We start from the raw sequence: 17,273 nt of genomic DNA on the forward strand, positions 1-17,273 counted from the left end.
AAAATAAATTTGAATTTATTCTTAACATTTTTGTATTCTGTTTTAGATTTGAAATTTAAGTGAGGCAAAAATATTGTTTAGTATAGATGTTTTTAATATTTTAAAATATAATATATCCATATTTACCTTCTTTACATGTTTTATAGAATAACCAAGTTTCAAAATATGTTAACTGGGTAAGTTTTAATTAGTTTCCAAATATTATCTAAATAAATTTTTATTTAATGTAAAAGTAATGCAGGTTTTTAAGTATCTCTCTTTTAAATCTTGATTCAAAAATTTATGAAGTTATTTTGTCAAAAAAAAATTATGAAGTTATAGACATGTATGATATAATGGTGAGCAAATATGTAGGGTGTTAGAATATAAAAATGTAATGATTCACATCTAAATGAAAGTTTATAGTACTCACAATTCACATATGAAACTGTTTACACAATTAATCTACCTACATTAAATAGGTGTGCTTTTATATTTTTAAAAATTTATGAAGAAGAATATGAAAATTTAGTGATACACATCTAAATGGAAGTTTATACTCACAATTCATACATGAATCTTGTTGATCACAATTTGTCTACGCAAATTAGATTGTGCATAAGAAAAATTGTTATCTACACTATGAACTAACATGCATACATGATTTAAATGATACAATCTAATTTAAATCAGTACAGTTTAATAGTGGACCAGTTATATTTTATAATCCTGTCGAAATATTAGAGAAGTACAATTAATTAATTAGTTTTGTTATAAACATAGATTATAAGATGTATTAAATTTAAAAATTTACAAAACAATAATTAAGTCCAAGAATGGTAATGGAAAGAGAGATGGATGTCCACTCTAATAAATGCTATTGTGGGTTTTATGTTACTATGATGTATGTATATGAAAGAAGACTTTGAAAAGCAGTGCTACTGAACACTTCTAGATATATAGGTAAATGGAAACTTGTGACAAAAAAAAAGGTAAATGGAAACTTAAGTTTCCATAGTCAAAAGACAACATTGTTGGTTATTGAAATTTCTCTTGGTATGATTTTTAAACATGCTATGATTTCAAATACTTATATATGATTTTAAAAATATTTATACATGCTACAATTTAAAATCGTGTTGACGCCAAAAAGTACAAATAAGCTAGAATTAAAGGTCAATAGATATTTTTATGAATTATAAATTTGTAACCTCAAGGCACCACCCCGACATTGCTCCGCTGTTTTATAATCTCAAGACAAGTATCACTTTATCACATTCCAATGGCACTTATTCCATATACAATTTTATGATTTCAATGTAATTTCAAGTAACAAATATTTGACTCCCCTAACAAATCACGCCAAACTAGTCCATTTGTAAATATATAAGTATATGCTAAACTGTAAAAAATATTATTTTCACACAGAGTTGTCAATTGAATCTAACTGAAAGTTATAAGCGAGATTCCCAATAACTAAGAAGTCAAATAAAACGAGTCTGAAAAATTAACCTCAAAGTACACCTAGGCTCAAACTACAAGATTTTTATATGTACCCATCATGTTTACTCTTTAACTTTTTGGCAACCACTGGGGCTTTTAGTAGTTACCCACATGTCATAATGCTTACAACTACTAATCATTCCCTATTCTTCTTTTCTTTGTTCTTAAACCCACAATAAGCTTGTTAGACTCCGTGCCGTTTCATTGCAGATTTGTTGTTACTGATGCACACCATTGTTCCTTAGAGCCACCGACTTTGGTTTCCTCGGAATACATTTAGCTCGAACCGCCTCTTCTTCATCTTCCTTCTCAGTCGTTGGTCCCATTTTTGAACTCCTAATACATTATTATCAAATATTGAACTATCATTATAACTTTCCAAAAAAAATTCATAATTATCTTGAAAAGAAGTCTACTATGAAGACACGTTTGAAAGACACACCAAAACGTACTTCTATACTTTTTACCATTTTCAGCTCTTCAATCAACCCACGCTATAAACCAAATAATTGGCATGTACGGGAAGTAAATATAACAAAAACGAAGCAAACTACATGCAGTTTCATATAAATGCTAGCAAACTGCTGGACGTTTTCAAACCCATAAATTTGGTTTTTACCTGTCAGCATTGTAAGAAGAAGATCTTTGCAAAGCAGGAACAAGCTCCTTCTTGGTCTCAATCAAACTGCCGCTAAAATACTCCTTATCTTCCAGTTTTACCCTTCCAAAACTCTCTAATTCCTTCTCTGCCCTCTCCAGACCGTTATCCCCTGCTCCTCGCGTTACCGTGCACCCGCTACGCCCCGTCAACGACAACCCATGATCTTTCAACAAAACAGGCCCACATTCCTTAAACGACATCGTACCGCACGAGATTAGCTGCATCAACACAGCCGAAGCCCTCATCCTCCCGCTCGATAAACTCTCCACCGTCCGATGATCGCCAGCGCTCTCGTTCTGACGCAATATCAGCCGTCCATCCGCTTTGATCAGATTCTCTAACGTCTCGGGGCTCGAATCCGACGGCGGAGGAGAGATCTCATCTCTGCTCAGCTCAGTGCTCCGATTCTCCTCGTAGCTCGCCGGACTTTCCACCTCCTCTTTCGCCGGAGTCTTTCTCCGCCGCCTTCGATCCTCCGTCTGCGTAGAAGCGTCCGCGCCGAGTCTCCGAGTCGACTCGGCGGTGGACTCGGTTGCTGCTTTGTACACCTTGTACTCGCTGAGATCGACAGAGCTCCACGACTGGTTACGCCGGCGATGTACCACCGCCGGCGGGACATCATCGCCGGGGGTTTTATCGGGGTTTAGAGATCTCGGGTCCCTAAACGACGTCGTTCCGAGGAGGCTCCTGGGGTTTGAGAGATGGCAAGAATCAAGAACCTCGGAGCCTTTGAGTACGTATTCTTGACCTTGAACCGGGAAGATGAAGTCGTCCTCTGACAAGTCGTGCCAAACAAATCCATTTTTGTAGCTCCTGAAAAAAAAATAAAAAGAAGTGTTTAGAAGATCGGAAGTCGGAACAGAGGATTTAATAGATTCGACGGTGGAGGAGAATCTGTTACCTTTTTGAAGACCAGGAATAGAGAGATGCCATGCCTTTCCCTCTGAGATCATTCAAGCGGTTGATCACATCTGATAAAAATTGGAATAAACATTAAAAATAATTTGAATTTTCCTGAGAAGTTTTTGAAGATACAATTCGAAAAGTTGCCGCCTTTATCACTGTTGTTAAGTTCCAATAATAGTAAAGTGTAAACAGCCAAAGAGAACAGTGAGTTTCAAAACCTTTTGAACTCAAAAAAGCAACTTTTTTTTTAATTTTTCAAAAGAGTTCACAAAAAAATGTTGAAATTATTACCTTTGAGGTAGAGACCATCGGTGGAGGAGAGAGTGACTTCCATGAAATGAGGATGGTCGAGCTGACCATTGCGGCAGAGATAATAGACGACGGGAACTTTCCGGTTTACAATCGGTTTGTGACGAGGCTCGGTCCAGATTCGGTTCCGGTCAGGACTGGTGTCTTGCTGGTCTCTAGATCTCCTTGGGACCAAGTAGTTGTTATCTGGTGTTGCTCTGAACGCTCTTGAACTCATCGTTTTTGTTCGTTTGTTGGAAGTGAAGGAAAGAAAATAGAGGGAAGAACACGAAGTGAGAGTTATTGGGGAGAGTTATGAGGGAAGTGATGTTGATGGGAAGACATAAAATCTTTTGTTTATGAGTTTGGATTTATAGAAAGTAAAATGAAAGAAGAGAGAACAGAGGAGAGAGAGAGAGAGAGAGAGAGGAGTTTTTTGAAAAATGGGATGCGAGAGACAAAGACTACACAACAAATGAAACTTTGCTCTCTCAGTCTCTCTCTCTTCTGGCTTTTCTGATATCAGCTCTTACTTACGCCAGTAGAAAAGCATTTTCTAAAGTCAATTTCATTTAAATTCCTGCCATGACTAATTAAATTCTATTATTCTGGGAGATTTTACGGGAGTTTTTTCTTTTTCAAATTTGAAAATTGGTATTAGGGTTTGGTAGAGATTTTTGAATAAGTATTTAATCATTTCTTTGTTAGACTAATATTTGTCTGTTGAACTAGGGTAATTATTCAATCTCTATTAGAATAACAGTAGGTTTTGAAGGCTACCCCCAAAAGAAACATCAGATTTTAGAAGAATTTTCAAAATTTCAGCTATTTCAAATTAGAAGAACACTAAGTTTCAGTTTAGGGGACCTTTCTTCTTATTTGTGTTTTTTTTTGTAAAGAACATTAACTAACAAAAAAACTTACAAATTCGTAAGTCTGGTGTACGTTTTTGTATAAGTTCATAATGTTATTAGATTGGAAGATCATCGACTTAAGAATGATCCTTTTATGTCATTTTATTCTATTTAACTATTACTAATATAATATGCCAACAAATTATGTACAATTGACCAATAAATTTACGTAATTACGAGATATAACATAGCTTCTTCTTTTTTGTCAACGAGATATAATAAAGTTTATGTACATGTTTGATAACACTTAAATATAACTACAAAAGACAAAACTTATGTACTGCTTTTAGAATTAAAAGTGGTCTATGTGAATAAACCAAATTACCGGACGCATAACTACATTAAGTGAACTAATTTAGTAAGGTTTGTGGGGGTATATCGAGTCAAGCATCGCTGTTAAAAGCGTGTCAGTGTAGTTATAAGATTTTAAAAAATGTTAATGAAGTTGACTAAAGGAGACCAATTAAAGTCTTCTTCACACCTAACTTTGACCACAGATATGAAACCGACGATTTTAAATGTGTTGTCCGTTTCAACAACTTGCTTTCCGCTACTACTTGGCATATCCTCATAAGCTTGCTGCTTACAGAACAAATGAACAAAACAAAAAAATGAAAACTTAGGTCAATATCCTTGCAACTAGGATCTTTATGCAGACAATTCTAAGGAAGGTAGGCTTATTAGGTTCCAAACTTAAGTCTCGAATGTTTTCAAACACACATACATAAGTTAATACAGCATCATCCTCACAGCCATGACGAGCAATTGTTTCACCTTCATGTTGCAAGTCTACAAGCCACCACAATAAAGTTCAAATTTTAGGTGCAGGCCACAAGGAACTGAATCCATGACTTGTGTTTTGTCATTTGAAAATCATATAGATTTCTCTTTTTCATTTAAATGTTCATGTCTTGCTCAAAGGAAAAAGGTTATACTTTGACTTTTTTTTATCATGACAGTGAGTTCACGGACAATGGATCAATGTGGTCCTTTAATTATATCTTTTGATCAATTGTTTCTTTCATCAGCTGCATTATTATTATGTTATTGTATACTATCACTCACTGGACATAGATACGGTTATAAAGTCCAAATATTTTCTTTCTCATCGAATGGCTCTCGTACCATGACTTAGATTTTTCAATACACCGCTTGTTTATAATACACAAACATCCACAATTATTTTTCTTTGGATTGGTATTTTGTTTGGTCAATAAATAACGTAACTAATGAATATAAACACTGTTGTAGCATCTGAGAACAAAACTAGATATTCGACAAAAAAAAAATTTGCTTTTAGATTCCAGTGTATAGTGAAATAAGTTTAAGGCATAGTTTTAAATAATATGACGAAATATCAAAGGGGTACATTACATAACAATGGCCAACAAAAATAAAATAAAAACAAAACTGCGGTCGGTCGACCATTCCATTTTTGTTTACTTCACGTGGGAACTTAAACATATGGAGTAGTGATGTTTATTTACAAATAAATTACTACTCACATAACTAATAAACATGTGTTTCTATTCGAACTGAAAAAATGAATATCCGTAACTCTACGAAAAAAATAAAATAATATGCAATAACCGTAAGAAACGAAACAAAACACGAATATTAATATTTTCCATAACGAATATCCGATTTATCCATTATATGCCTATAAAATATTCATATATTTAAGAATTATATATAACTTATATAAATATTATATTTTATAGTATTATTATTGTTAAATTATTTATTATATTTTTAAAAATTAAAGATTTTTATTTTATTTTATAGAAAACTGTTATTATTTTATATTATCCGGTCAAAAATCTAAAAATTATCAGGATACCTGATAGGCAGTCAACCATAACTTAAATCATAATGTTAAATATTAAATATTTAAATAGCATAGTTATAAAAGCGGGGGGGGGGGGGGGGGGGTCTTTTTTTTAATAACTTCAATTTCATTTAATCTTGGCGTGAAACAATATAATTTTCATGAAGATTAGTAATTACAACTGGGACATAGGAATGAAAATAGAAAGAAGAAATTGACGGTAACATTGTTTTTGCTAGTATATCAGCCGGTCTTTTTTTATAACTTCAATTTCATTTAGGGGGGTGTATTCAACTAAGGGTTTTAAGTGATTTATATTAAAATGACAAATTTACTGTTATACATTTTAAAATCCAGTGTTATTGAACTTGACATTTTATAAAACACTCTGAAATCCATTGTTATTGAACAAAATTTAAGTTGAAGATTTTATAGTACTTTAAAGGGGGTGTATTGAATATGAAATTTGAAGTGATTTGATTTTTAATAAGTTTTTAGATGATTGCAGGAGAATTAGAGGGTTTGGTGTGATTTTTGTTAAAACACTCTGAAATTTCATCTAAAACAGTGGGATTTGTATTTTTATTTTTATAACTAAAAATACTCTCCTCAAACACTCTAGAAACACTTAAAGCACTCTAAAATCACTAACTTAAATTTTGTTCAATAACAGTGGATTTTAGAATGTTTTATAAAATGTTAAGTTCAATAACACTGGATTTTAAAGTGACCGTTCCATAATTCTAAAGTCACAGTGACCGTTTTTCCTTTTGCTTTGACTGCTCCTTTATATTGTCCTTTTGCATTCCGATAAACCGACCCTACTATAGCCTCTGTATTTCCATCCCTACTATAGCCTCTGACTGTATTTCCATCTCTAAACGAACCATCAACATTACATTTCATTCTTCAAGTATATAGTTATATATTTTGCTTTGCATATATATTTATATAATTTTACCAAAAAGTTACATATATAAAAGAAGAATAAGCTAGTTGCAAAAAAAGAATAAGAATAAGCAGCCGTGTGGATGTGCCTAGGTTTTTTGTTCAAATAAGGATTCATTGTTGTTGTCCAAAGAAAGAAGGATTTACTGAAATTTTAATGTGAGCGTGGAAAGCAGAAAACATCGGAAAACAAAATGCTAAAAGTGAATCGGATCTCTTATAAAGTTATAGAGACACGGATGCATAGCTTTCGCACCAAGTATGTGTTGCATTGCATAGCAACTGAGTTCGATGCATATAGTCCAGTCCTGGTTCTTTTAACGATCGAAAAAATAAAAAGGAGGTCTGATGATCAGGTACATTTTATATAGATCTCTTGTGTTCAGATTTTGTTTACTAAGGAAAAATAATTTAATAACATAATCATTTTATTTTTACTGGAAATATAAATATAATGAAATAGTTTTAAATAAGGGGGAAAGCTTTGATTTTAGCTTCTAAACCAAAATCATTCATGAATTTAGAGAAAATAAATGAATACGGAGAGGAAACAATAATAGTGACTGATTCACTATCAATATGAGCTGGAAGATTGAGATCGATGAGTCTCATGATCTACTTGGATCACTAAAGTCCTGCGTTCTTGGTTCTCATGAAAGGTGATCTCTTGTGACCCAACAAAGGTTTGTCAGGATTTAAATACAACCACCACCACCACTTGCTTTCTTGACTATTGTTGGTTTAGTATGAATTTTGATAGTTCGGTTTGTGTATGCACAAGAATTAGTCTCCAAGCTATTCTTATCACCACTATTTTACATAGATTTAGTGAACTCATACTTGATTTTCTTCGTGTCATATAATTAGGTGGAGTGGCTTAGTTACGAACAAACTGTCAAGGAAACAAAACAAACAAAGGTTCACATTGTCAAGCAAAAAAAGGTTTTCAGCTCAAGATAAAAAAAATGGTTTGGTCCTCATCCTCCGGATCTTCCACACCTGTAACCAATAGCAGTTAACATAAAGCCCCAAACTAATTCTGGAACGCTAATCAAAGTGAACTTGAGTGGAAGCGGTAAGGCCAGACAATCTATATATGCTATTTCCATTTCTCTCAGCTTCCTGAAGAGCTACCATCATTTTTTCGTTCTTCTTCAAGGGCATCCCACACCTGGGCACATTCCTGAGTCTCATCATATGTTTCATATTCGTCTTCATCCTCGTATACATAACTCCAGCTCCCATAATCCCATGGTCATGACTTCATTGTTCATGGTCAGCATCATACCCACTCCTTAAACTCAAAAACATACAAAACACGTCATTGAATAATCCACAAAATCTTGGAAACAACCACTCCAAAAAAACGATATCGATCATCGAGAGAATGCTTGAAGGCTGATGTAGTGGACATTGATTTCGCTTTGTTGGTAAGCAATTATAGAACGGTTTCGTAGATGGAATCGTAACGCCTAACGGTTGGGTTGAGGTTGCAGATGAATGACGAGAATAAATTGAAGATTTTTTTCTTGTGTCATTTTTCAGTAATCAGAAACTAACGGTGATGGTGAAGTGGAAGAGACGACGATTGCAAGTTTGCAACGATCATCGTGTTTAGAAGGAGAGTTGGGTTTGTGACAAAAAAGAAAAGGAGAGTTGGGCTGATTTAAAATGGGCCATTCTGAATTATTGTAAGCCCAAGCCGAGAAGAACGGTATTTTCACTCTCGACCAAAGAACATGACGCGGCAAAATAGTAGTTTGGCCGATTTTCTCAACTGATACGAACAGTCTTTTTTCCACTGTATCTTAAATATAGATAGTTGTTGAGAATTTAGATCCGATTAGGTTAGGTTTAGCTTCTTGAATGTTAACGTGATTTGGTTTCTTCGATTTCGTTTCAGGTTCGAGAACAGAGCAACGAAGAACAAATGAACAACACAAGATTTGTTCACCCGGTGTTCGCTGATCTACTCACCGGGGAGGGAACGGCATCCCTCAACTGATCACTATTGAATGTTTTGATCAAGGTTACAAGCTCAACAATAATGGCGTAAGCCAATAAACCAGAGCAATACAAGAGAGATTTAGCGAGCTTATCACTTCCTCTATGAAGCCGGAAAGTCACCGCCGGAATGATCCAACCTGATCGTGTACCGCTTTCGTGACTCCGTCGAACTTCAACCTCGTGATCTCAAAGCTAAGTCGTCTTCTCTCTTCCTTGATCTTTCTCTCTCGATGTGATTCTCTCTATCTTCGCCGTAGTGATGATGACAGCTCATGAGTTTGTTATAACAAACTCTACCACTCTTGAAACGCACCGTTTCAGTTTAGCCGTCACTTGTTTATTTCTGGGCTGAGACTTGGGCTTCCTTGTTTCTCTTGCAGGTTTACACGGAAATGGGTTTCGACACTGAAGCCCACTCGGTGTTTGACTGAACCAAAAGTCCACAATCTCCACCTTTCAGACACAACACCGAAGTGCTGTCTCTCTCTCCTCGAAACCTAGCCGCTTGTCTCTCTGAGGCGATGAATCGCCTCCTCTTGTCACCGAAGCTTATCGACGACCCCAGAAGCAATCCTTTGCTCTCACGATGACAGAGAACCTCCACGGATGTAAGGTACTCTCTGTATCCCTCTCTCTTCTCTTTTCTTCTTCTGATTTGCTTCGACTGTCGAAGTAAACCAATCTCGGATCTTTCACTTACTGACCCCTTTTTTTTTTTTTTCTTCTCCTTGCAGATCAAGATGAACGATGCTTCAATCTCTGATCAGACCTATTGGCGATACTCAGAAGATGAACCGACGAACTGCTGAAGACTCTGCATGAATCTGATCTGAGCCGGACTGTTCCAGAATCAACTGTCAGATGTCAAAGCTTTAGACTTCCCATAACATCGAACCCAGATAAGTGACCACTGACTTCTCTTCCTTTCGATGAACACTGAAGCTTTCAAGATGAACTGACACTGATGATGAAAACTCTTATTGACTCTGATCTTCTTTCTGTTTCAGGAACCTTGAAGAGACTCCACCTGAAACTGAAACTCCACCTGAGAAGGAAACTCCACCTCGCTTCCTATACTCGGGTAACGATTTCTCTCTTTTCACTTCAAGTTGGTTTGATTCCAGTGAGTGTAGTAACAACTCATAAGAATGATAATGTTAACTAACTCCCTGAAATTTGTTTTCTTTGCGAGGTAACCAACAACGGAGCCACATCGTTACCCGGAGCTGCTTCCTTCTCAGAACAGATTCACCAGCTCAGAGCAAAGTCTGAACTTCGGACCAGGTAACACTTTAGTTAGGAAATCAGCTGGGTTTTTGCTTGTGTGAATCTTGTGTAGGATAATATCACCCTGAGCAACAATATCACGGATGAAGTGATACTTGTTTGCAACATGCTTAGTCCTTTCGTGAAATACTCTGTTTTTTAGCTAGAGCTAGGGCACTCTGTGAATCACAATGCATCTTGACACTTCCTGGTTTTAGGCCTAGTTCTTCACATATCCCTTTTAACCAAATAGCTTCTTTGGTTGCTGTGGAGAGTGCCATATACTCTGCCTCAGTAGTCGACAAAGCTACAACTGATTGTAGGTTAGATCTCCACGAAACTGTATTACCCCAAACCTTGAACACATACCTAGTAACTGAACGTCGTCTGTCTAAGTCAGCCGAGTAATCTGAATCTGAAAAACCCTCAATAGAACGCACATCACTCTTAACAAATGTTAAACTGGTTTTAGATTCACCACGTAGAAACTTTAAAATCCACTTCACCGCCAACCAATGCTCCATACTAGGTTTAGACATAAACCTGCTCACAACTCCCACTGCATGTGCTAAGTCTGGTCTTGAGCCAATCATGGCATACATGAGGCTCCCGACTGCACTTGCATAAGGGATTCCTTCCATCTCAGCTGCACCTGCTAACGCCTCTGCCTTGGTTTGACTCTTCAGTTTGAATTGAGGCGCCAATGGAGTTGTGACTGGCTTAGCATCTTGCATTCCGAAACTCTTTAGAACTTTCTCAATGTATGCCTCCTGAGAGAGTACTAAAGTTCCCTTCTTCCTGTCACGAATAATGTCCATTCCAAGAATTCTGGAAGCCCTTCCTAAATCTTTCATTTCGAATTCTCTGCTCAGACTGTCTTTCATCTTCTGAATCTCAGTCATATCTCCTGAAGCAATTAGCATATCATCCACGTAGAGAAGTAGATAAATTTCCTTAGGAGTATCAACACTTCTCATGTAGACACACGAATCATACTTACTCTGTAGAAACTTTTCTTTCTTCATAAAACAGTCAAACCGTAGATTCCACTGTCTAGGAGATTGCTTTAGACCATATAGAGACTTCCTTAGGAAACACACCTTGTTCTCATCCCCGGGTTTCACATAACCTTCAGGTTGATCCATTAGAATCCTTTCGTCTAGGTTCCCATGTAGAAAAGCAGTCTTGACGTCTAGTTGTTCTAACTCATAGTCTCTGTTCACCACAATTGAAAGCATCAGTCTTATGGAGACGTGCTTGACAACTGGTGAAAACACTTCATTGTAGTCAATGCCTTCCTTCTGTGAATACCCTTTAGCAACTAATCTTCCCTTGTATCTCATGTCCTCCACACCGGGGATTCCCGGTTTATACTTGAAGAGCCACTTGCAGCCAACGGTCTTCTGACCTTTTGGTCTCTCAATGAGATCCCAAGTGTGATTTCTGTCAAGTGAATCCATCTCTTCGTCTGCAGCATTATCCCAGTGCTTCCAGTCTTTACTCCTCTTTGCTTCTTCGTATGATTTAGGTTCTTCCCTCTCAATATCATCTGCCACAGCTAGTGCATAGGCAACTAGGTTAGCATCTTCATATCTAGATGGTGGCCTGACATTCTGCCTTCTGACTCGATCTCTCGCAAGCATGTAGTTATCAATAGAGCCTGTAGATTCATTATCCTCAACAAACGTCAAACCTTCCGTATCACTGTCACTCTCTGAGTCGCTTGAACTCCCATGAACCTCTGAATCTTGTTGAGACTGATCTGAGTTTCCAGGATCAGACGTTTCACCATGTTCATAGTTGGGACCACTCGGTCCTCGAATCAGACTTGGACTGAAAGATACCTTTTTATTCGGCTCCTTAGTTTGCTTTCCTGAATCCTTCTCACTCTCTGTAACCTTCTTAGCTTGCGTGTCTTTGTAGATCTCATCCTCTCTGAACACAACGTTTCTGCTCGTAGTACACTTTAGGTCCTCTGGAATCCACACTCTGTAACCCTTCACACCAAATGGATAACCCACGAAAACTCCTTTAACTGCTCTAGGGCTAGTCTTGTCCTGAGTAACGTGAACATAGGCTGTGCAACCAAACCTCCTTAAGTGTGATAAATCAGGCCTATTCCCTGACCAAACTTCTTCTGGAAGTTTAAAGTCAATGGTTGAATTTGGTGTCCTGTTTATCAGATACACAGCTGTAGAAGTAGCTTCTGCCCAAAACTCCTGTCCTAATCCGGTCTCAGCTAGCATGCTTCTCACTTTATCCATTATAGTGCGGTTCATACGTTCTGAAACCCCATTCTGTTGAGGAGTGTAGTTACATGTTCTATGTCGTTTGATTCCAGACTTTCTGCACAACTCGTCAAACTGCTTATTGCAATACTCCAACCCATTATCAGTGCGAAGGCACTTGATCTTCTTCTCAGTATGACTCTCAACAGCTTCTTTCCATTCCACAAACTTAGAAAATGCTTCGTCTTTAGTTCTTAGGAAGTAGACCCAAACTTTCTAGCCAGACTCTCTGGAGTTGATGGAGAACCCCATAGATCTGAATGCACATACTCTAGGATGCCTTTAGTAGTATGCTTTGCATTAGGGAAACTTTGTTTATGTGATTTACCCAATACGCAGCCTTCACAAAACTCTAGCTTCCCCACTTCAGTCTTAGGTATATAACATTCCTTCACGAGCATCTCCATGTTCTTAGAACTCATGTGTCCTAACCGTGAATGCCATATAGTAGTCTTTGCGTCAGTAGACTCACTGATATTAGCTTCACCACGTGACACTGTTCCTTGTAGATAGTACAACCCATTCTCATACTTGCCAGTGATCACCTTCTGTCCATCTTTGTAGAATGTCACAGTGAAATCTCCACCTTGATAGTTACACCCTGATTTCTCTAGCATTCCATAGGAGATTAAGTTCCTGCTCATGTCTGGCATATAGCAAACATCTTTAAGAATAATCACTGCTCCATCTTCATTAGTAATTTTGATTTTACCAATGCCCTTGACTTCGCATTGAGTGTTGTTCGCCATTAGAACTTTGCTTCCATCTCCTTCTTGTAGATCAAATAAGACATCCTTGTTAGGTGTAATGTGAAATGTGCAACCTGAGTCCAGAACCCACTCGTCTCTAGAGTCATGTATGCTTGCTGTAAGTACTAACGGTTGCCTTATCTCAGTTACTGAATTCACTGCTTGTTCACCACCATTTTTGTGTCCTCTGGTTGGACAATCACGCTTCCAGTGACCTTCTTTGCCACATGAGAAACACGTGCCTTTCTTAGTCTTATCTGATCTGCCTCTAGACTTAGATCGATCACCTTTGCTTCTAGACCTGTTGTACTTCTTGTTGTTACCATTATCTGATCGCTTAGACGACCTTCCTCTTGACTCAACAGATAGGCCTTCTGATGTAGTTTTCTTTTTATTCAGTAAACCTTTCTGTCTGAGCTCAGCTTCTTTTGAATATGCAGATGTAACAACTTCAGAGACAGTGAGAGTGTCTCTGCCAGTGCCGTATTGAAGAGTGTGGACCAGTTGCTCATACGCAGTAGGAAGACCAGAGAGCAACTGTATAGCTTGATCTTCATCTGTAATGGTAACCTTCAAACTCTCTAGATCAGCTATCAGTTTTAGAAACACATCCACATTTTCTTCAATCGACTTATCCTCTTCCATTTTGTAGCAGGAGAACTGACGCTTCAGATAGATCCTGTTTGGAAGAGACTTGAGCTGATACAGCTTCTCCAGGGACTTCCACATGCCAAGAGCAGTCTGCTCGTGCATGATTTTCCTCAAGATTGAATCACTCAAGCAGGTACACAGTAAGCTTCTGACTCGTAGATCTTTATCAGCCTTCTTCTGATCAACTTTAGGTTTCTCACCTTCTTCTTGCTTTTCAGATACTGACGTAACCACGAAGTCGTCTTGTAACACTGCAAGGAGACCTTGAATCTCCAACTGAGCCATCATCTTGTACTTCCACATACCGAAGTCCCCCTTTCCATCAAACTTATCCATCTCGAACTTTCCATGAGTTCTCTCCATCTTGAAACGTAAGGATCTCAGGAGCAACTGCACACAGAAAGCGAATAGCAGCAATCACAGCAACACAAGCAGGAGATCTACAAACCTCAATGATCGCAGCAAGTAATCACAGATAAGTAACCTCTCCTTCTCCTTCCTTATCAGATCTGATCTTACTCGTTACCTTAGCACCCAACCTTGTGCTCTGATACCAATTGTTGAGAATTTAGATCCGATTAGGTTAGGTTTAGCTTCTTGAATGTTAACGTGATTTGGTTTCTTCGATTTCGTTTCAGGTTCGAGAACAGAGCAACGAAGAACAAATGAACAACACAAGATTTGTTCACCCGGTGTTCGCTGATCTACTCACCGGGGAGGGAACGGCATCCCTCAACTGATCACTATTGAATGTTTTGATCAAGGTTACAAGCTCAACAATAATGGCGTAAGCCAATAAACCAGAGCAATACAAGAGAGATTTAGCGAGCTTATCACTTCCTCTATGAAGCCGGAAAGTCACCGCCGGAATGATCCAACCTGATCGTGTACCGCTTTCGTGACTCCGTCGAACTTCAACCTCGTGATCTCAAAGCTAAGTCGTCTTCTCTCTTCCTTGATCTTTCTCTCTCGATGTGATTCTCTCTATCTTCGCCGTAGTGATGATGACAGCTCATGAGTTTGTTATAACAAACTCTACCACTCTTGAAACGCACCGTTTCAGTTTAGCCGTCACTTGTTTATTTCTGGGCTGAGACTTGGGCTTCCTTGTTTCTCTTGCAGGTTTACACGGAAATGGGTTTCGACACTGAAGCCCATTCGGTGTTTGACTGAACCAAAAGTCCACAATAGTCCATCAACCATCAATTTAAGAGCGATTTGCATGGAAAATAAATACTCAATAACTATAAAACTTGCAATAAGTAAAATGATGAAAAATCATGCTAAGATCCAAATCATATAAGAGTAAAAAAGATGCACCTAACCCTATTATTAGTTGCACAAAGTCTATAGCTAGTTTTACGAGAAAAAAACAGATGAGTTTATTGATTAGTCCAATATTTGTATATTTCTCTAATATATTTGTTTATAATCCAATTTTGTCTTTTTTCTTGGAAAACTATATTCATCATAATTGCATAAATCATCGTACGAAAAAATAAAAATGTCATTTTTGCTTAGTATGTACTCATTCCTCTATTCAATTCTTTTCGATTCTTTTTTTAATCTGGTTAAGTTTTTGTTGCTTGTTTCATGTGATTTTTATCCTTATAAAATCAAATTCGTATCGATTTGATGAAGACAAGAAGCAAGGAATTGAGAGAGGAGTTGGCTGTGGAAACCAAAAGACTCGATGATTGTAATGGCACGATAAATTGTTTTGTTGAGTTGGTTAGATGAGTTGGTGCGGAATTAACTCATTGTGACGAGTTGACTCAATTTGTTAGAATTTTGAAAATGAAGTGGTTTTCCTTGTATACGAAATGCAATTACTCTAATTTAATTCGGTTTATAAAAATATATTTGGCAGATAGAGCAATTAGAGCATGTTTAATGAAAAGTTCTTATTTAAAAGCCGGTTCTTATTTTTTTTAGTTAAAAGTTAAGAAACAGTTTCTTATATTCCGCTAAGAATTTCACCCTAAGAACTTCTCATTAATCATGTTCTTAAAGCTTAACTGTTGAATAGCCAATAGTGAACCAACACTTTCGAATAAAAAAGAAAAACCTCTTTCTGAAGCCAATTATACAAATGAGTACATACCACTAGCAGAAAGCCAGGTATGATTAAATATCTAAATAAAAGTCGTATCAACACTATAGAGCTGATCAGTTTGTTTAATATGTGACGCCTATAAGAAAAAAAAATATCGTACGTATATTAGGATAAAAGGCTGATGAAAGCCTTATCTTTCTAGTTGATCATGAAAGCTAAAGCTAGTGACTGCTTGATGCTTAATTGGAGAACACTTTCTATCTAAGTAATAATTTTAAATGTGAAATAACTTATTTAGGAAAAACGAGAAAATGTATAATATTTTAATGTCTGGATAATCAAAGAAATTATTCTAACTATTTTGCTAAAGTGATGATTGCATGATTCGTCTAAATTCCAAAGTAAGGAATAATCCAGTGTCGACTTAACGATATGTAATATTTCTTTTCGTGGTGGTAATTTATTCTTTTGTAGGATTCTAAACTTCCAATTGGACTGAATGTGATATTAAATAACTGTTTTAAGTTTTATTCAACTTTCTCACTTTAATACAATATTACCCAACTCGTTAATTTTAGGTAATAGTTTGCAAAGTAGTAGCGTGTTAATCACTTAACTTGTATTCTAGTTACCAGTTTGGATTTTCGAATTGGTGATAAATGCATAACTGTTTAGTTAAAAAAAGAGCATAACTGTGTAGTTATTATTGGTACAAAAAAGTAGTAACGTGTATGCTGTACCTTAGGATACAAATTAAGATATGGTTTGTTCCTTGTTATTATTGTTTTCATTCCACAAATTTCATATTCAAAACAATATAAGCATGATGCATGTACGTAGAATCCTATTACGGATATTTGCAGGCAGCTTAAATTGTACGTCGTGGAAGCGTTTGACGTGCTTTTAAGGGGTTGACTGATATACCATAGAAGTTGTGGATGTGATTAATACGGATGGTTGCGGTTTTATCGATTTTTACAGATTTGTACAATTCGAACAGAGGTTAGAAATATCTGCGTTTGGAAGACTCTAATGACTTGTTAACTACCAAATACAACATCTGTTAAATAATAAATAAATTAACAATATTTACATTTTATATAATTATAAAGTATTAAAATTATAATATAATAAATATAAAATTATATTTATAAAATCACACTATTAAATTTTTAAAAATTATAGAAAATATTTTTGTTTTAAAATTTTATAATATAAATTAAAATATA

At 36.5% G+C, this 17,273-nt stretch overlaps 2 protein-coding genes and 1 long non-coding RNA gene across 3 annotated transcripts in view; 1 reads left to right on the plus strand and 2 right to left on the minus strand.

The window, feature by feature from the left end:
- The window catches only part of LOC108832647 (uncharacterized), a 44,355-nt gene extending 35,390 nt beyond the window's left edge, over window positions 1–8,965 (minus strand). The window contains exon 1 of the mRNA XM_057002567.1: window positions 8,961–8,965. The gene's annotated coding sequence lies outside the window, so the exon portion shown is untranslated. The remainder of the gene's footprint in view (window positions 1–8,960) is intronic.
- On the minus strand, window positions 1,480–3,811 carry LOC108839913 (protein SOSEKI 5). Its single transcript, XM_018612693.2, has 4 exons — window positions 3,341–3,811; window positions 3,045–3,114; window positions 2,102–2,956; window positions 1,480–1,818 (listed from the first exon to the last, which is right to left on the minus strand). Exons 1-4 carry the CDS (start codon window positions 3,573–3,575, stop codon window positions 1,701–1,703), a joined length of 1,278 nt encoding a protein of 425 aa, XP_018468195.1. The 5' UTR covers window positions 3,576–3,811; the 3' UTR covers window positions 1,480–1,700.
- Window positions 8,966–13,910: 4,945 nt separating the features above from the next.
- On the plus strand, window positions 13,911–15,425 carry LOC130507877 (uncharacterized). The gene is made up of 2 exons (XR_008942498.1): window positions 13,911–14,121; window positions 14,207–15,425. It is a non-coding gene; the product is annotated as an uncharacterized LOC130507877 (long non-coding RNA).
- The last annotated feature ends 1,848 nt before the right edge of the window (window positions 15,426–17,273 follow it).

Source organism: Raphanus sativus, chromosome 2 (assembly GCF_000801105.2).
Source record: "Raphanus sativus cultivar WK10039 chromosome 2, ASM80110v3, whole genome shotgun sequence".
NCBI classification, from domain to species: Eukaryota; Viridiplantae; Streptophyta; class Magnoliopsida; order Brassicales; family Brassicaceae; genus Raphanus; species Raphanus sativus.